Consider the following 21,645-nt stretch of genomic DNA (forward strand, 5'->3'; position numbering starts at 1 on the left):
GTATCTGCTGTAGATGCAGCTGACTGGCATTGTGCTGTCATTTAGGCTACTTTCACACTTGCGGCAGAGTGATCTGGCAAAACGTATGCCAACTGATGGCATTAGTAAGACTTAAAGGGGTATTCCCATCTTGGTCATCATGTTTTATTCGATCCCCCCTGAGCTTTTTCCTAAATATAATGCCTTTTAAAAATCCTCTAGTTTTCTAATAAAATTGAAAAGTCCAATTACGTTGTTTATAGTCGCTGCCCATGGATACGGCCACCAATCTCCGGCCACATCCATGGGCCGCGCCTGCGCACCGCTTACCCTGGTGATCCAGTGGCCGGCCTCTATTACATGCCGTGAGCGCGCACGTAGGACGGCCGTGCATGCACAGATCAACTTTACTTCGTGCCACGGCTCCAAACAAAGGAATACACTTCTGCGCATGCGCGGGCGCCCGAACATTTTGTTGGAGGAAGAGAAGAGTCGGACATCGTTGGAATAGCCAGCGGAGGATGTGGGTAAGTATTATTTGTAAATGCCCCACCAATTCCACCAACGATTTACTAATATTTTACAATAAAGTGATATCATCAATGGGGAAATACTTAATATTTATTATTGAACAATATGGGCACATATCTGGCAATAAATGATTGAAGGGGGCACATATATGTCAATGAATACTGTGAGGTGGCACACATCTTGGGCAAAATAAGTTTAGGGGGCACATATCCGGCAATAAATACTGTGAGGGGGCACATATCTGGCGCAAAATAATTTTAGGCGTCACATGCATGGCACTAAATACTGTGAGTGGGCAGATATCTGGCGCAAAATAATTTTAGGTGTCACATAGATGGCATTGCGTCCCCTTTGTCCCTCTACTTCATAATGTCCTGCACTCTGTGTCCCTTCACTCCATAATGGCGTCCCCTGTATCCCTACACTTCAGAATGTCATCCCCTCTGTGTCTCACCATTCTAAAATGGTGTCCCCTGTGTCCCTCTATTATATAATGGCGTCCCCTGTGTCCCTCCATTCCATAATGGCCTCCCCTGTGTCCCTCCATTATATAATGGCGTCCCCTGTGTCCCTCCATTCCATAATGGCGTCCACTCTGTGTCCCTCCATTATATAATGGCATCCCCTGTGTCCCTCCATTCCATAATAGCGTCCCCTGTGTCCGTTGATTCTATAATGGCGTCCCCTGTGTCCCTCCATTATATAATGGCATCCCCTGTGTCTCTCCATTCCATAAAAGCGTCCCCTGTGTCCCTCTATTCCATATTGGCGTCCCCTCGGTGTCCCTCGATTCTATAATTACGTCCCCTGTGTCCCTCCATTCTATAATGGCGTCCCCTGTGTGTCCCTCCATTATATATTGGCATCCCCTGTGTCCCTCCATTCCATAATGGCATCCCCTGTGTCCCTCCATTCTATAATGGCGTCCCCTGTGTCCCTCCATTATATAATGGCATCCCCTGTGTCCCTCCATTCCATAATGGCATCCCCTCTGTGTCCCTCCATTATATAATGGCGTCCCCTGTGTCTCTCCATTCTATAATGGCGTCCCCTGTGTCCCTCCATTATATAATGGCATCCCCTGTGTCCCTCCATTCTATAATGGCATCCCCTCTGTGTCCCTCCATTCTATAATGGCGTCCCCTGTGTCCCTCCATTCTATAATAGCGTCCCCTGTGTCCCTCCATTCTATAATGGCATCCCCTGTGTCCCTCCATTCTATAATGGCGTCCCCTGTGTCCCTCCATTCTATAATGGCGTCCCCTGTGTCTCTCCATTCTATAATGGCGTCCCCTCTGGGCCCTCCATTCTATAATGGCGTCCCCTCTGTGTCCCTCCATTCTATAATGGCGTCCCCTGTGTCCCTCCATTCTATAATAGCGTCCCCTGTGTCCCTCCATTCTATAATGGCGTCCCCTGTGTCCCTCCATTCTATAATGGCGTCCCCTGTGTCCCTCCATTCTATAATGGCGTCCCCTGTGTCCCTCCATTCTATAATGGCGTCCCCTGTGTCCCTCCATTCTATAATGGCGTCCCCTGTGTCCCTCCATTCTATAATGGCGTCCCCTCTGTGTCCTTCCACTCCATAACGTCTTCCCCCTATGTTGCTCCATTCCATAAAGGAGTTCATCCTGAATTCCATTATTGTAATCTAATGTAAAATCATTGGTGGATTTGGTGGTGCATTTATTCAAATAAAAATGATACTCACCTATTTTGAAGTTGTCCTGGTCCTCCGATACTTCTCTGGCACGCCCTCTTTCTCAAATTCTGTTTGATCCTTATGTACGTTGATCTTCTTATACAGCTCTGCTACATCTGTCTACATGTACACTATATTTCATTATAGGTGTCTAATTCATGAAACTCAGTGTCCCTCCATTCCATATTGGCATCCCCTGTGTCCCTCCACAGGACATTATGAAGTGGAGGTCCTGGTAGTGTAGAGGAAGACAGATGTAGCAGAGCTGTATAGGAAGCTTTTGATCCACAATGCTAGTGCTGGAGGGGGAGACAGATGTAGCAGAGCTGTATAGGAAGGTTTTCATTAAAAAATGCTAGTGGTGGAGGGGGAGACAGATGTAGCAGTGCTGTATTATAAGAAGTTGTTCAGCAACCGTGATAGTGGGGAAGTGACTATATATATGTAGCAGAGCTGTATAAGTGGATGGTCAGCCTCAGTGATGGTGCAAGAGAGAGAGATGAACTCGAACTGTATGAGGCTGTTCAGCAGCAGTGCAAGTGTGGAATTGACTATATATATGTAGCAGAGCTGTATAAGCGTATGGTTATCCTCAGTGATGGTGGAAGAGAGAGAGAGATTAACTCGAACTGTATGAGGCTGTTCAGCAACAGTGCTAGTGTGGAAGTGACTGCACAGAATGGGTTTGTAAAAGATCAGACAGAGATTGTGTGTAAAACTGTGCAGAACAGCCACGTTTTACTGTACACTGAGCTCACTTATCACAGCTCTCTGAGGATTCCACAGCAGGGGGAGGGGCCTCACACACACTGCAGGCTGCCAGACTGATGACTCATTCTCTCCACATGAACTAGCACGTAAGAACTCAGTGCTCAGTGTGATGTCATAAGGAGGTGTGGCCGGCCTTCACTCTAGCTGCCTAAGCCCGCCCAGCCTTAGCAGAAGAAAACCAGGAAGTGAACAACAGAGCTGGCTGCAGGTGAGGTCGAAGAAGCAAGATGGGAATACCCTTTTAAAAATGCATGATCAGTAAAAAAAATGCATTGAAATGCTGAATCCCTCTTTCTGGTGTCATCCGGCAAAACGGTTCCGGCATTTTCTGGCATCCACTGTTCCGGCATTCAGGCAAGTCTTTTTTTTCGCCAGAGATAAAACCGTAGCATGCCTTTCTCTTTTGCCTGATCAGTCAAAATAACTGAACGGAAGACATTCTTATGCATCCTGAACGGATTACTCTCCATTCAGAATGCATGGGGATATGCCTGATCAGTTCTTTTCCGGCATTGAGAACTTTTGACGGAGCTCATTGCCGGAAAAGAAAAACGTTAGTGTAAAAGTACCCTTAGTCTATCACTTACATCTACTCTGCAGGACTTTACTTTTACCCACATTGAATCTTAGTTGCCAAGTGGATGCCCAAACAGGAGAACATTTAATACAATCTTTTATGGCACCAGAAATCATTTGTAGCCAACAACAAGATGCAATGGAGCCTACAGTATACTCCACTGCTGCTGGGGTTCCGGCATATGAGGAAGCAAAGAAAATCATCTGCGGAAGCAGCAAAGAGCGATGGCCCCAAAGTAACCCAGAATGTCTGTAAGTAACAGTGTGTGTGTACTGTATATACTGTATAAATCCCATGCATCTTAAGGATCCTCTGATGTCACGGGGTCACATGACATTCTAAAGTGACGTAACTCTGAAGCAGGTGCAGGCTTATGTGGCAGGAAGACCCTTTCATACACTTAGGAGGAGTTTGAGACGGGCTGTTTTGAAGCCCAAATTTGTGTGTGGAGAGATGGCAACAGATGGCGACCTGTGTACTGGTGGGGGTTGGGGGAGATGCCAACCTGCCATTTCTAGTTTTGCCCCTGACAACAGTCTGTAGAGGATAGGTAGAAACCTCAGCTGCACTTACTTGATGATCCAGTGGGATATTTGGTTTCTCCTCCGGACAGTCCTGGGAATACAGAGGACTGGGACATCTCTCTGGTGGATTTCTCTGACTGGATCCATCTGTAGAAAATACACACAGTGACTGAATACATTGTCTATATGTGATGATCAGATGATGGGGAATCTGACTCTCAGAACTGTTATCATCTCTACAGTCATGGAAGGTCTCCTCTTACCTGGTGATGTGAGGGACTGGTGATTCTCCATCATGACGTCCTTGTACAGATCCTTGTGTTCTTCTAAATACTCCCACTCCTCCATGGAGAAATAGACAGTGACATCCTGACACCTTATAGGAACCTGGCAACACAAGGACACAGTCATTAACAGACCCCTCCCTTGTCATTATTGTATAATGTCCCAGCATTCCCAGTAGAGCTCACCTCTCCGCTCAGCAGCTCAGTGATCCTGGTGGTAAGTTCTAGGATCTTCTGCTCATGTATCAGGGAATGAGGTGGAGGCTCGGTGATGGGGCTCTGGGTCCTTCTCCGTCCTCCTGACACACGGGGTGTCACACACTCACCAGACGATTTCTTCACTACTGTGTAATCCTGTGTATGGGGAGACGCCGATCAGTACAGCGATTCTAAGAATCCTTCACCTTTCCAGTCATTTCCCTGTTTTATTACTAGAGATAAGAGTGATGTCATGTGAGACTCTCACCTGTCCAGTTATCAAGGAGATGATCTCTAGGGTGAGGTCTAATATCCTTGCAGCCATGTGGTCTCTGTCCTTGTACAGATCCTTGTGTTCTTCTAAATACTCCCACTCCTCCATGGAGAAATAGACAGCGACATCCTGACACCTTATAGGAACCTGACAACACAAGGATACAGTCATTACCAGACCCCTCCCTTGGCGTTATTGTATAATGTCCCAGCATTCCCAGCAGCGCTCACCTCTCTGCTCAGCAGCTCACTGATCCTGGTGGTAAGTTCTAGGATCTTCTGCTCATGTATCAGGGAATGAGGTGGAGGCTCGGTGATGGGGCTCTGGGTTCTGCTCCGTCCTCCTGACACACGGGGTGTCACACACTCACCAGATGACTTCTTCACTACTGTGTAATCCTGTGTATGGGGAGACGCCGATCACTACAGAGATTCTAAGATTCCTTCACCTTTCCAGTCATTTCCCTTTTTTATTACTAACTGACGGAAGGTATGTGTCACTGAGGTTCCTGGCCTCGGTGAGGTAAGAGCCGGTAGTTTTAAGTGTCAGCGGCAGCTAGTGCTGATTGACACTATTATTTGTTAGTATGGCTGTAAAGCCAATCCGGGCCGGCTCTTACTAGGAGTAGCCAAAGTGCTGGGTGGGTGGCTTCTCCCCACGCTCCAAGCCGGGTCTTTATTGGCCTATATAAACCCACCCAGCAGTCTCAGCTGGGTGTGTTTTATCCTTCATCTGACAAAGAAGCTGTGGAGACTCTGGTTTGGGATCTGTGAATTTGTGTGCTAAAGGATTGGAAGCTGCATTCTGGAAAACAGGTACCTAAAGCCTGCTGTGGACTGCTGGGGGAAAGACTGCTAACCAGGTGACTATTTTGTTCTATGGACATTGCATGGTGTGAACAAACACCAAAACTGTGAACAGTCATCTTGTGTTTCCTTATGTGTGAATAAACACTGAACTGTTTAAATTAAAGGCTTTGTGATTGCCTCTATACTGCGTCCGCTAGCCTGTCTACCAGAGCAAAACCCCACAATAGACATAAGAGAGATATCATGTGAGACTCTCACCTCTCCAGTTATCAAGGAGATGATCTCCAGGGTGAGGTCTAATATCCTTGCAGCCATGTGGTCTCTGTCCTTCTCCATCCTTGGTGGGTCATTGATGGAAAGGACAATTGTCTTTCAAAAGAAGAGAGTCCTGAACATAAGAAACCTGAGGGAAAAAGGTGAGTGCAGGTTAAGAGTGCACAGTCAGTGACTTGTAGGTCAGGGTTGCATTGTAGATTAATCTAGCACACAGGCTATGGGCATTTCTCCGTTTGATTAACTGTTTTTCTATGTTTTCTTATTTGTGGTCAGGGCCACGGTACACAGAGTTAACTTAGACACATACAACCACTGGAGTACTCAAACAGACTGAAATGTGCCATGACCGCCTCGTCGAGAGTATACCTGAAAGAGGGCAAAGATACAGCATGATATCCACAAAACTTTATTAACAAATCACAAAATCAAATTCAGAAAAGCACATGAAATTTCTCGTTCAGGATTGGGAATATATCTATGAAAACAAGATGAGCGCCACCGGCCTAATTTACGTATAATGTGAGCGGGTACTTTGTTTTTGCTATCCGCCGAAGCTGCGCCTATTCTAAAGGAATGCCCGGATATGGAGGCAGGCTCGATACCTAAACTGGTGGCCAATAGACGGACATGGGACACAAACTGAGACATGGACAGCGGTACTGAGGGAAACGGTAATAATGGACTATCTGGAATACGGTCTGTCAAAGAAGTGTTTAACTGATGTAACACCTTAACTGGACACCAGCGGTGGGTCGTATGAAAATATCTGACGCGCGTAGGTGGCCCGACCTGAGAAGTTTTGGTGAAAGGCAAAACCAGAGTGTACCCTTCAGAGTCAGGAACTAGCTGTTTGACAGTGGGGAAATAACTGCTGAGTGTAGTGCATGTGAACTCCCCTGGTCTAAGGAAACCATAAAACGCTAGGTAAATGGACGCTTTGATAACCAGACTATGAAGTACTCCAAAGGGGTTCTTGTCCAGTAAGTCAGACATCTGTCTGAAAACTTCTCCTGAAATAGGTAACCTACGACAGTTATCACTAACACGGCTATTTCGTAACCCTCGTAACGCGGCTTTAATCACCTGCACAGAGAACAATGAACCCCTTTCAGGATGCGAAACAGATGAAAAATGCTGAACACCCGCTAGGTAAGATCTGATGGTACTATGACTCAGATATACCCCGTGTTATAAGCTCTAATGGTATTGGGTGACAGGGATTTCACAATTAACTGGCGGGCAGTGTCCAGGTGTCTATTCAAACCAGCGTTAACTCCGAATGCGGAGGGCTCGTTGTTGGCCCAACATCTGCTTCGGTCATGACCTGTGAAAAAAGGTAGAAATTAGCCCTGGACAAGGCGTCGGCTGCAGTATTAATCGTAGCGCATACACTGCGTGCAGAATTATTAGGCAAATGAGTATTTTGACCACATCATCCTCTTTATGCATGTTGTCTTACTCCAAGCTGTATAGGCTCGAAAGCCTACTACCAATTAAGCATATTAGGTGATGTGCATCTCTGTAATGAGAAGGGGTGTGGTCTAATGACATCAACACCCTATATTAGGTGTGCATAATTATTAGGCAACTTCCTTTCCTTTGGCAAAATGGGTCAAAAGAAGGACTTGACAGGCTCAGAAAAGTCAAAAATAGTGAGATATCTTGCTGAGGGATGCAGCACTCTTAAAATTGCAAAGCTTCTGAAGCGTGATCATCGAACAATCAAGCGTTTCCTTCAAAATAGTCAACAGGGTCGCAAGAAGCGTGTGGAAAAACCAAGGCGCAAAATAACTGCCCATGAACTGAGAAAAGTCAAGCGTGCAGCTGCCAAGATGCCACTTGCCACCAGTTTGGCCATATTTCAGAGCTGCAACATCACTGGAGTGCCCAAAAGCACAAGGTGTGCAATACTCAGAGACATGGCCAAGGTAAGAAAGGCTGAAAGACGACCACCACTGAACAAGACACACAAGCTGAAACGTCAAGACTGGGCCAAGAAATATCTCAAGACTGATTTTTCTAAGGTTTTATGGACTGATGAAATGAGAGTGAGTCTTGATGGGCCAGATGGATGGGCCCGTGGCTGGATTGGTAAAGGGCAGAGAGCTCCAGTCCGACTCAGACGCCAGCAAGGTGGAGGTGGAGTACTGGTTTGGGCTGGTATCATCAAAGATGAGCTTGTGGGGCCTTTTCGGGTTGAGGATGGAGTCAAGCTCAACTCCCAGTCCTACTGCCAGTTTCTGGAAGACACCTTCTTCAAGCAGTGGTACAGGAAGAAGTCTGCATCCTTCAAGAAAAACATGATTTTCATGCAGGACAATGCTCCATCACACGCGTCCAAGTACTCCACAGCGTGGCTGGCAAGAAAGGGTATAAAAGAAGAAAATCTAATGAAATGGCCTCCTTGTTCACCTGATCTGAACCCCATTGAGAACCTGTGGTCCATCATCAAATGTGAGATTTACAAGGAGGGAAAACAGTACACCTCTCTGAACAGTGTCTGGGAGGCTGTGGTTGCTGCTGCACGCAATGTTGATGGTGAACAGATCAAAACACAGACAGAATCCATGGATGGCAGGCTTTTGAGTGTCCTTGCAAAGAAAGGTGGCTATATTGGTCACTGATTTGTTTTTGTTTTGTTTTTGAATGTCAGAAATGTATATTTGTGAATGTTGAGATGTTATATTGGTTTCACTGGTAAAAATAAATAATTGAAATGGGTATATATTTGTTTTTTGTTAAGTTGCCTAATAATTATGCACAGTAATAGTCACCTGCACACACAGATATCCCCCTAAAATAGCTAAAACTAAAAACAAACTAAAAACTACTTCCAAAAATATTCAGCTTTGATATTAATAAGTTTTTTGGGTTCATTGAGAACATGGTTGTTGTTTAATAATAAAATTAATCCTCAAAAATACAACTTACCTAATAATTCTGCACTCCCTGTATGTAGGAACAGCTGAAATAGAAATAAAATTGTAGAGAAAGCCGTACTAGGCGGCGCATCAATGACATTACGTATGCCGATTTTGATTTGCCACTAATAACAATATCTGCAGTGGCCGGACTGTCGGAACTGAACAATACCATCCGGTTAGACCAGGAACTACCCCAAACATATGCTGCAGCCACTATGGGGTTGTCATGCCCTGCTCAGGCTATGTGCGGAGGTCTGCCAGGTTAGCAGCACATGTGTAGCCTTTTGTGTTTGTTTTGGAGTTGAGCTGTATCCACCTTCCTTCAGGTGCACTGGGTGGGGTCGTTGGTTGGAGTTTAAATTACACACACTCCCAGTGTCCTGTGCGGGTTATAGCTTCTGTCTTGCTCAGAAGAAGGAAGGAAGGAAGGTTTTGCTGTTCCTGCTCAGTAACAAGATAAGTTGGTTTTGCTTTCTTGTGGTTGTCTGTCTAGGCTGTTTGTGAGACGCTTGCCCCCTCCAGGTCCTGAGGGAGCAGGCTGCCTCTTTCCCCCTTTCACCATCTTAGGGATTTTAGGAAATCTTCAGCCTAGGCACGGGGACACGTTATTCCCACCTTCAGGGTCTGAACATGGGCATAGAAGTCTAGGGAGAGCTGGTAGGGATTTGTCAGGAGGTGACCTTTATCCCCAGCTTCTTGCCTAGACACTTGTTTGATTGTATTCTGTGTATCTTGTATCCTGTCCACCGTGACAGGGGTATAAAACACAAAAGGCCGAGGACTGAATGAAACCTGTACGTGCTGCTACTTCAACTGGCCATGTCTCTGCTAACCAATGCGTATCAAAAATAGCTGCAAAACCATTACTAGCAGCCGCTACAAAGACTACCAAAGAACTCTTTGAAGTCACCGGAATGAACATGGAGATACCGTTCCACTGATCTAAAAAATGTTGCTACATCATGAGGTCCGCCTCAGCTTCTCTGTCCAAATAGATCGGACTGTCCTGACAAGGGGCTGTCGCTAATAGGGGCTAACAACCGTGCAATGAAGGATCTACCTTGCGGATTAACACGCATGGCAAAATTCAACATACCTAACAACGATTGTAACTCAACCTTACAAGTTACCTTACTGACGGTAAATTTGTGTATAAGTTCCCTAATCCTAGATAACTTTTCTTCGGGCAGTCTAGCCGTCATGCTTTGCGTATCTAACGTAATACCCAAAAAAGTAAGGACCGAGGATGGACCCTCAATCTTGTTTGGGGCTACTGAAACACCCAACTGAGCAAAGCAAGTTAACAGTTTTTGCAAGTTACTTGAGTGACCCCTGGTGGTTCGATCAAGAGAAAGTCGTCCAAATAACCGATGACATGCTGGCAAAGACATGTATGCTCTAAGATCCAATGCAACGCTTTTGCCAGTTGATCAAACAGCCAAGGACTACTCCGGGAACCAAAGGTGAGTTTGGTGGCGAAGGAATAGCTATCTCTCCATTTAATCCCATGCCATTGCCAAAGTTCGGGTTTGATCGGGAGTAATTTAAAAGCGTCCGATATATTAGCTTTAGACAACGCTGTACCTGGACCTAACTGTAAAATAATTGCGATTGCTTGATCGATGGACGCATACTTCATACTGACCTCCTCGGCAGGTATAAGGGAGTTGAGGCTAGGGATATGCGAGCCGTGTGGAGCGGATAAATCATATATCATCCTTTCTTTTTTGCTGAATTTCCCTGTTACCACCCCTACCGGGCTAACTCTCCATCAAACGATCAAACGGAGAAACTGAAAAGGGGCCTATAACGAAGCCTTTGTCTAACTGAATTTGTAAAAGTCTGTCTATTGAAGACTGACTTTTACCCGCGGACTGTACGTTTTTACACTCAAAAGTAAGTTCTGGTAGGGCCACTAAGTCAGTGTGAAACCCTGAACTAAGACCAGACACAAGGTAATCAACAAAACATGGATCTGGATGTTCCAGTAAAAGCGACTGCAAGGAATCCACATTAATAACACTCATGTAATTTTTATCTGCCTTTAATGTGCAAGTCACTTTGGGATGCGCTCTGAAACAGTTAAGAAAATTATGCAGGAGCCGACATTGACCATAATTACAATTTGCAAAATTGTAATTATTGCAAATTTGCGATCTACCCAGATACTTGACTGGACGACCGAGCTTATCTACTGAAATTGCATTTCTACTGCTGTCTGACGGACCAGCTAACGGAGTAGTTGTACTGAGAGCAGCACGGGTAGCTACATTGTAACACCACTCTGATGAATGGAATATAGATTGGCATGACGAGCAGGCAGGAGCTTTAAGCCCTGCAAAATGCCTGCAGAACAATTTGGTATCTAACATTGCCCAAAAGACTGAAAACTGAAATTGACTCAGCACTGCTGCCGCTTTGGCGGAGAACGAGCAATGATAGTCATAAAACGCACATCCTGCATATTTGTATCCCAACTCGGTAACTCTAAACATATAGAGATCCAATTCCTCTCTTCTCTCAGGTCGGGTGGAGCACACGACATCCCTGAATAGGCTGAAAGCCAATACAAATTCGGGGATGGTCAATTTCCTATTCAATCTATGATCCCGACTCTTGAATATAACAGACACATCACCACACGCAATGACTCTATTCTCAGACAAATCGCGAGTGGCTATTAACAGAGACGCCAGATTCACATCCCTACCCTCCAAGATATCTTTCTGGATATTGGGAGGAATAAAATGTGCCGAAGTACCACCAAACGTACTTGCTACAGGTACAATTGCGGTTGACACCTCCGGAGATGAGCTGGACATAGCCGTCACCCTAGACTCCACTGACTCCAACCTTGCTTGCATATTTGTTAAAGAAGTTGTGACATTATTCAACGAAGTCTGGACCGTGACCATAGACACCTCCTCCTGATTAAACTGAGCAGGGGCCGTCACTAAAAGACGATAAAGTTCCGCCTTTCGTGCAGTAGCCGGGAAAGGAATACCCCTCCTAGTTAATTCTGCTATGAGTCTTGGGATAGTCCAGTTCAGTAGTGAAGGAACGCTGCCAGATTCCGACATCCTAGACCCATTTTCTTCCACAGAAGCATCCACAATGTCAGACCCGTGAGACATAATAGCTGTAGAACAAAACACGTGTTTAATGGTATCTGGGAACAGTGACTTGACTGATACCATCACCGCACCTCTGTGACCAAACAAAACTCACCCAAACTGAAACGTAGCGTGGACCAGACATCTAGAAGCTCCTAAAAGAACCGGTGATCAGTGAAGGTTTATGAATAGAAGGCTTACCAATGTCGTCCGAAAAAAGAGTCTCTGAGAAATCCAAAATAGACCAACCGAGAAACCTGCCCATATTAAAACATATATTTCCTTACCATGAGGAACATACTGTAACATACGAGATTGTGCATGAGCCTAATGAACGTATGACATAATACATTTATCAAAAGCACGTTGATCCCTGCCTAGCTGGGAGCACGGCGGCCCGTGCTAGACATTTCAAGGAAGAATAAAACGTATAAGTAAACCCCCTTTTTTTAAAATATATATAGTAGCTTTGAACAGGACAATTTAACCAATTAATGTAGCACTGAATAATAACTAATGTGTGCAGCTAAACTGCCCCAGAAAAGCCAGCGCAGCCCCGGGACCCCCCAAGTTAATTTGTACAATTTAGTCAGCATAATAGACTAAGCTAATCCATACAGCAGTATTCAGCAAAAAGAAAACGCATACTATGCAGTATGCATTTCTCTAACATGGGAGCCTATAGGCACAGGGGGTACACATTGGGAAATCTACTAGCATGTACAATACAGGGAGTGCAGAATTATTAGGCAAGTTGTATTTTTGAGGATTCATTTTATTATTGAACAACAACCATGTTCTCAATGAACCCAAAAAACTCATTAATATCAAAGCTGAATATTTTTGGAAGTAGTTTTTAGTTTGTTTTTAGTTTTAGCTATTTTAGGGGGATATCTGTGTGTGCAGGTGACTATTGCTGTGCATAATTATTAGGCAACTTAACAAAAAACAAATATATACCCATTTCAATTATTTATTTTTACCAGTGAAACCAATATAACATCTCAACATTCACAAATATACATTTCTGACATTCAAAAACAAAACAAAAACAAATCAGTGACCAATATAGCCACCTTTCTTTGCAAGGACACTCAAAAGCCTGCCATCCATGGATTCTGTCAGTGTTTTGATCTGTTCACCATCAACATTGCGTGCAGCAGCCACCACAGCCTCCCAGACACTGTTCAGAGAGGTGTACTGTTTTCCCTCCTTGTAAATCTCACATTTGATGATGGACCACAGGTTCTCAATGGGGTTCAGATCAGGTGAACAAGGAGGCCATGTCATTAGATTTTCTTCTTTTATACCCTTTCTTGCCAGCCACGCTGTGGAGTACTTGGACGCGTGTGATGGAGCATTGTCCTGCATGAAAATCATGTTTTTCTTGAAGGATGCAGACTTCTTCCTGTACCACTGCTTGAAGAAGGTGTCTTCCAGAAACTGGCAGTAGGACTGGGAGTTGAGCTTGACTCCATCCTCAACCCGAAAAGGCCCCACAAGCTCATCTTTGATGATACCAGCCCAAACCAGTACTCCACCTCCACCTTGCTGGTGTCTGAGTCGGACTGGAGCTCTCTGCCCTTTACCAATCCAGCCACGGGCCCATCCATCTGGCCCATCAAGACTCACTCTCATTTCATTAGTCTATAAAACCTTAGAAAAATCAGTCTTGAGATATTTCTTGGCCCAGTCTTGATGTTTCAGCTTGTGTGTCTTGTTCAGTGGTGGTCGTCTTTCAGCCTTTCTTACCTTGGCCATGTCTCTGAGTATTGCACACCTTGTGCTTTTGGGCACTCCAGTGATGTTGCAGCTCTGAAATATGGCCTAAACTGGTGGCAAGTGGCATCTTGGCAGCTGCACGCTTGACTTTTCTCAGTTCATGGGCAGTTATTTTGTGCCTTGGTTTTTCCACACGCTTCTTGCGACCCTGTTGACTATTTTGAATGAAACGCTTGATTGTCCGATGATCACGCTTCAGAAGCTTTGCAATTTTAAGAGTGCTGCATCCCTCTGCAAGATATCTCACTATTTTTGACTTTTCTGAGCCTGTCAAGTCCTTCTTTTGACCCATTTTGCCAAAGGAAAGGAAGTTGCCTAATAATTATGCACACCTAATATAGGGTGTTGATGTCATTAGACCACACCCCTTCTCATTACAGAGATGCACATCACCTAATATGCTTAATTGGTAGTAGGCTTTCGAGCCTATACAGCTTGGAGTAAGACAACATGCATAAAGAGGATGATGTGGTCAAAATACTCATTTGCCTAATAATTCTGCACGCAGTGTATGTCTAGTGGAGGCCAGTAATGTGGTGTGAACAGGGCCTGATATTGTACACCATGGTGTATCATGTATACTGCATCACTGCCTTCTTCTAAGTTGTCCTATTTGCAACCAACATAAAGATGGTCAGGGGCTCATGAGCTGCCTCCGTTCCTCTGCAGCTGACCTCCCCTCCCCCTCTTCCTGAACTAAGACACGGAGTCTCGCTGACTCCTGCACCTTAACGTGCCGGTCACGTGGGAAGCTGAACGAGACTTCCAGACCGGCCGCTCCGGTGCAGTGATGCTCCACTTTACCATAGGAGCCGACACTGCTGGCGGGACTAGGGGAACGAGGGACGTCACACCGCGGCTACTTACCTCCAAGGCTGCTCACGGATGAAAAACCGCACCACCGCTACTCACAACCACGTGACCGAAAGTGCAGGCGAACGCTCGGAACGAAGCGCTGCTCCCCCATGGTAAGATGCCAGTTATAAGGGCAATAGGCCCCTCCCACAAATACAGGCCAACATATTGGCCTTAAAGGGAATCTGTCAGCACATTTACCCCTTTTTAACAGTTCCCATAGGGCTGTAGTCGCAACACAGATGATTAAAACGGTACCTTTATATGCTTTTGATGACTTGTAAAACTGCCAAAAAACCAACTTTGATGCATATGTAAATGAGGGCTCGCAAGTGCCCAGGGGCGGGGTCCACCACGTTGATGCCCAGGCAGCGCTGCCTCTTCGGCTCTGCCCGCCCATCTGTTTTCTCTACCCCTCAGCAAGATCCCGCGCCTGTGCGCTGACTTCCTTGGCTGGGGCATGCGCACTGCGATGCCCATTGCTGGCACGGCATCTCAGTAGCTTATGCGCATGCGCCGGCTAACGGATCAAAGAGATAAATGTACCTCTGTTGACTCTCTGTGTCTGCAGTGACAGCTGCTCGCTCGGCTTTCCTCCTCTTCTCCTGCGCCGATGGACCGCCTCCTTTCTGCAGTTTTTGCGCCGTTAGCCGGCGCATGCACATAAGCTACTGCAATGCCAGCAATGAGCATCGCAGCGAGCATGCCCCGGCCAAGGAAGTCAGCGCGCAGGCGCGGGATCTCGCTGAGGGGGAGAGAAAACAGATGGGCGGGCAGAGGAAGAGGCTGGGCGGGGATAAGAGCCGAAGAGGCAGAGCTGCCTGGGCACCAACGCGGTGGACGCCGCCCCTGGGCACTTGCGAGCCCTCATTTACATATGCATCAAAGTTAGTTTTTGGCAAGTCCACAAAAGAATATAAAGGTACCGTTTTAATCATCTGTGTTGCGGCTACAGCCCTATGGGAACTGTTAAAAAGGGGTAAATGTGCTGACAGACTCCCTTTAAAACTTTATTAACCTGGACCTACGGAGAATATAACTAATATAATCTGCTGATCTTCTGATTTGTTATCCTTTTAACCTCACTACTCTAAAAAGGAAGCATATGTGGATTTATCTTTCTACAATAATATGGAGATCTGCTGGGCAGTTTTGGCTTGGACATTTCTGGTGTTGGAATTGAGCTTTATAATGTAATCTACTTACTTACATGTGTAATTTTATGTGTTTCTATTTTGATTTTTGTCCCTCATTGTCCCCGGATGAACCAAAAGTATTGAGGAAAAAAGTGTTGGGACCCAGAGGAGACCTCGTGGCTCAGTTAGTCATGTAGGTGTATTGGGATCTCCACTGGGGACATTGATGATCTTATGGTCATCACTGGGATCTTTATGAATACACTTTCACACTTGGTGTTTTTGTCAGTGTTGTGTATATCACCAATACATCTTATGTTTTATATTTCAGAACAGCTCGGTGCCTCTGGTATTTATTGGCGGGATTCTTCTGTGCCTATAGTCCCATTATCTCTGCATTATGCAACGTTCACCATGATCTGTGTTTAGCAGATGGCTCATAGTCCGTATCTCTGTAACCTGTAATCAATTTAAATAACAGTCCCAGATATTGTCGGCTGTTCAGGTAAGACTGCAGCGTGTCCCAATACGGACGCAGATACGTTAGTCATATGAAGGGAAATATATATAAAAAAAAAAAAAAAAAAAAGTATTGTCTCCGGAAAGGCTAGTAGTAAACAAACAAAAATGCAAAAATGGAAAACTGCAGGTTACTAACGGGGTTAATGTTTAGTAATACAATCAGCCCCTTTACATGTCTATGGACACACAGGTATATAGATTCTTACACTGTAGCGGTCTACAGTCGTGGCCAAAAGTTTTGAGAATTACATAAATATTGGAAATTGGAAAAGTTGCTGCTTAAGTTTTTATAATAGCAATTTGCATATACTCCAGAATGTTATGAAGAGTGATCAGATGAATTGCATAGTCCTTCTTTGCCATGAAAATTAACTTAATCCCAAAAAAAACTTTCCACTGCATTTCATTGCTGTCATTAAAGGACCTGCTGAGATCATTTCAGTAATTGTCTTGTTAACTCAGGTGAGAATGTTGACGAGCACAAGGATGGAGATCATTATGTCAGGCTGATTTAGTTAAAATGGCAGACTTGACATGTTAAAAGGAGGGTGATGCTTGAAATCATTGTTCTTCCATTGTTAACCATGGTGACCTGCAAAGAAACGCGTGCAGCCATCATTGCGTTGCATAAAAATGGCTTCACAGGCAAGGATATTGTGGCTACTAAGATTGCACCTCAATCAACAATTTATAGGATCATCAAGAACTTCAAGGAAAGAGGTTCAATTCTTGTTAAGAAGGCTTTCGGGGCGTCCAAGAAAGTCCAGCAAGTGCCAGGAACGTCTCCTAAAGAGGATTCAGCTGCGGGATCGGAGTGCCACCAGTGCAGAGCTTGCTCAGGAATGGCAGCAGGCAGGTGTGAGCGCATCTGCACGCACAGTGAGGCGAAGACTTTTGGAAGATGGCCTGGTGTCAAGAAGGGCAGCAAAGAAGCCACTTCTCTCCAAAAAAAACATCAGGGACAGATTGATCTTCTGCAGAAAGTATGGTGAATGGACTGCTGAGGACTGGGGCAAAGTCATATTCTCCGATGAAGCCTCTTTCCGATTGTTTGGGGCATCTGGGAAAAGGCTTGTCCGGAGAAGAAAAGGTGAGCGCTACAATCAGTCCCGTGTCATGCCAACAGTAAAGCATCCTGAGACCATTCATGTGTGGGGTTGCTTCTCAGCCAAGGGAGTGGGCTCACTCACAATTTTGCCCAAAAACACAGCCATGAATAAAGAATGGTACCAAAACACCCTCCAACAGCAACTTCTTCCAACAATCCAACAACAGTTTGGTGAAGAACAATGCATTTTCCAGCACGATGGAGCACCGTGCCCTAAGGCAAAAGTGATAACTAAGTGGCTCGGGGACCAAAACGTTGACATTTTGGGTCCATGGCCTGGAAACGTCCCAGATCTTAATCCCATTGAGAACTTGTGGTCAATCCTCAAGAGGCGGGTGGACAAACAAAAAACCACTAATTCTGACAAACTCCAAGAAGTGATTATGAAAGAATGGGTTGCTATCAGTCAGGAATTGGCCCAGAAGTTGATTGAGAGCATGCCCAGTCGGATTGCAGAGGTCCTGAAAAAGAAGGGCCAACACTGCAAATACTGACTCTTTGCATAAATGTCATGTAATTGTCGATAAAAGCCTCTGAAACGTATGAAGTGCGTGTAATTATATTTCACTACATCACAGAAACAACTGAAACAAAGATCTAAAAGCAGTTTAGCAGCAAACTTTGTGAAAACTAATATTTGTGTCATTCTCAAAACTTTTGGCCATGACTGTACACATCTGTATTATATAACTCCAGATACACAGATAACTAGCGTCACCAGCGCTGGAAATAGTCATCTATGGGGAAAATAACCTGGGGGTTCTGATTAACCCCTTAATGATCCGACAATTTTGGGCTTTCACCTGTCAATTTTTTCATCCTCAATTTCTAAAATCCATAATGTATATATGATATTTTAATTTATTCTGTGGAATACAATGATTGCAGCGATACCAGGGTCATTTCTTCTTTACAGTTAAGACACTTTCTGGAAAAAATAATTTGTTTTTGTGTCGCTTTGTACTGAGAACGACGACTTATCTGTTCTTCCATAAATAGAGCAGTGGGGGAGGGGGGGGGTTAGGGGAGAGTTGATGGTATCATGGGTACCAATCTGGGAAGATAAACCTAAAAACAGCAATCCTGGCGTTATGTCATCGGAGGACGGTTCCAAGCAGAGCACCTTCCGTTTCTCTCCATCATTAATAGACCTCGCTGTTGTCAGCCATGTTTCCATTACATTTCCTGGGAAAGAAATAACTGAAACCTGATGAAACCGACACAAACCGAGCGCAACTGACGCTCCGAACAACTCGTCCAGACAGAACAGAACTGAGGAGACGAGCCCTTATGTGTTACACGCTGGTCGCTGCGGTCACGGTGATACAACCACAGACAGAACTGATGGAACTTGTGTGTAAAACCGTCCGTTCTCTCAGCTCCTGACACAATCCGTATCGCTCGTGTGACATAAGCCGAATACAGACGACTCCTGCTGATCTCACAAGTGCATCGACCGCAGCCACCAGATCCACCAACATGTCCATCATCAGCGCAGGTCAGGAAGGAGATGAAGAGAAGTCCTGTCCCCGTCCTGTCAGTCGCCTCTTTCCTCTAATCGCTGGTGTTCTGCTCCGGGGCCAGTGATGGGTCCGGGGTTTGTCCTGCTGCTCGCACAGCTGCAGGTTTGTTACTATCACATGTGTGTGCAATTATTTACCCCCAACTGTGCAAACCCCAATCCCTGCGGCCATCACTGAACCCCCAATATCACCAGCATTAAAGGGCTATTCCCGTCACATAACGCGAGGTTCTATCGCTAGGACTGGTCACCAGTGTGCGGTAGGTGGGGGCTCGCCTCTATCAGGACCCCACTAATCCTGGGAATGGAGGGGCTGCAGAGCTGCTTTACTGCTGAATCTCCTCCACAGTCCCTGCTCATTAGAGCTCCGGCCTCCGCTGTGCAGGGACAGTGAGGAGAGGACACAGCGCTGCAGCCCCTTCATCTAGAAGAGGTTGTCCCCACCGACCACACACTGACTCCATATCCTAGTGACATCACAGAACAGTGTGTGATGGAAGACCCCTCTAATCCAGGAGAACAGCCCCTCTTACAGGGGTCTGGGGGTCTCCTAATATTCCAGGGGGAGAGCAGACATGTCTGAGGAGAACTCCCCTCCTGACCTCCAGACTGTGTGAGCAGAGACTCTCTATGGCCGGTGCTGCCCCCTGCTGGCTGGACCTGCTATATGTCACCTATAGAACCGCTCCATTCTAATAAACCCAGAACCAAGACCAATAACTGACCTGCAGATCTCACCTCCTGGGGCTGCAGGACCTGCGATGACGTCACACTGGTCACATGACAGGAAGTGCTGCACAGTGAAAGACCTCCACAGCTTTACTCCTCCCCTCATGTGACTGATCACATGATCATGACATCATCAAAGGTCCTGTAGGGTAATGTCTAAACTCCATGCTAGGTACTGATCTGGTCCTTACTAAGTATGGGAAATAGTAGGCTCTATATGAGCTGTCTATACTCCATACACGGTACAGACCTCTTAGCCCCCTAGTGGACAGGTCCAGAACAGCGCTAGTGTTTAGCGAGCTCACATGGATTTGGCTAAACTCCATGCACGGTGCGGACCTGGTCCTTACTAAGTATGGGGAATAGCCAACTCTATAGGGGCGGTCTATTTCCCATGCCCGATACTGGCCTCCCGGCCTCCTGGTGGTCAGGTCCGGAACTATGATGAGATTTAGCTGATTCAAAGTGAATTGGATAAACTCCATACTCCGTAAGGACCTTATTAACAGGGCCGGATTAACGTAGGGGCTGATGGAGCTGCAGCTCCAGGCCCCTACCATAAAATAGGCCCATCTGCCAGCCAAAAGGCCGTCGGGAGGGTTAAAAGTCCTCTGTTGTACACAGCGCAGCGTCACATAGCGCACAGACAATGCAGAGACGCTCACCTCACTGGCAGCAGGGAGGAGCCTGAGGGAGGGACTCGGGAGGAGCGTAATATGATCCTAGAGTAGAAGCTGCTTCTGCCAGCCCCTCCCCTCCCCGCCCACCAACCAATCAGAGCTGAGGCAAGGCAAGCACTAGCAGCTCTGAGTTGTCTGAGTAGTACAGGGAGTCTTCACAGGTCCTGTAAGGGAACTGCACAGTGTAAAGTGTAGTTCCCAGGTTAGAACAGTGCATCTGCCAGGACCTGTGATGACATCATCTTCAACATCACAGGTCCTGCAGAATCTAGCAAAGGAACTGCACCAAAAATGGTGTAGTTCCTAGGTTTGAAAGGTACATCTGCCAGGACCTGTGATGACATCTTCACAGGTCCTTCAACCCCTAACAGCAAGTATTAGAAGTTCACAATCAGCTCTGCATTGATCCATACAGACTGGAATGGAGTGGTAAGAGGAGGTCCTCCACTTTTCATCATTTACCCCCCCTCCATGCCCTGTTTTTACTCATTGCTCACTCATGTATAATACTTCAGACAGTTACAGTGACCACTACCTCATGTACCTCACACACAGTGACTGTAATGCATAACTGACAGGGCTTTTTTTCTGGCGGAACGCACCAGAACGGCGTTCCGCCACCTTTTGACATCGCAGCCTGCGATGTATCAGCGGGGAGGGACTGGGAGGAGGAGCTGGGGGCCGGTGCGTTCACTGTGCTCCGGCCCCCAGCTCCAGTAGAGACTTATCAAGGGGGAATTAAAGGGCTTCTGTCACCCCACAAAAGTAATTTTTTTTTTTTTGGATAGTTACATTCCTTATAGCGCGATATAGGAGAATATAATCTTGTCACTTACTTTCATGCGGCCGTTTCTTTAGAAAACGAAGTTTTATAATATGTAAATCCGGTCTCTACCAGCAAGTAGGGCGTCTACTTGCTGGTAGCTGCTGCAGAAATCCGCCCCCTCGCCGTGTTGATTGACAGGGCCAGCCGTGATCTCCTCCTCCGGCCAGCCCTGTCAGTATTTCAAAAATCGTGCGCCTCGCGTCATTCGGCGCAGGCGCTCTGAGATGAGGAGGCTCGTCTCCTCAGAACTCCCTCAGTGCGCCTGCGCCGATGACATCACCGAAAGAGAAGACGTCATCGGCGCAGGCGCACTGAGGGAGTTCTGAGGAGACGAGCCTCCTCATCTCAGAGCGCCTGCGCAGAATGACCAGAGGCGCGCGATTTTTGAAATACTGACAGGGCCGGCCGGAGGAGGAGATCACGGCTGGCCCTGTCAATCAACACGGCGAGGGGGCGGATTGCTGCTGCGGCTACCAGCAAGTAGACGCCCTACTTGCTGGTAGAGACCGGATTTACATATTAT

The 21,645-nt window shown here is 46.1% G+C and overlaps 1 protein-coding gene and 1 long non-coding RNA gene across 2 annotated transcripts in view; both read right to left on the minus strand.

Moving 5' to 3' along the window:
- The window catches only part of LOC120999664 (oocyte zinc finger protein XlCOF6-like), a 2,208,135-nt gene that overhangs the window by 1,206,342 nt on the left and 980,148 nt on the right, over positions 1 to 21,645 (minus strand). Inside the window, exon 5 of the mRNA XM_040430669.1 lies at positions 4,134 to 4,231. Within this exon, the coding sequence (XP_040286603.1) occupies positions 4,134 to 4,231 (98 nt within the window). The remainder of the gene's footprint in view (positions 1 to 4,133; positions 4,232 to 21,645) is intronic.
- LOC120999730 lies at positions 5,183 to 19,658 on the minus strand. The gene is made up of 3 exons (XR_005778590.1): positions 19,613 to 19,658; positions 5,908 to 6,052; positions 5,183 to 5,238 (listed from the first exon to the last, which is right to left on the minus strand). It is a non-coding gene; the product is annotated as an uncharacterized LOC120999730 (long non-coding RNA).

The sequence above is a fragment of the Bufo bufo genome, chromosome 4 (genome assembly GCF_905171765.1).
Source record: "Bufo bufo chromosome 4, aBufBuf1.1, whole genome shotgun sequence".
NCBI classification, from domain to species: Eukaryota; Metazoa; Chordata; class Amphibia; order Anura; family Bufonidae; genus Bufo; species Bufo bufo.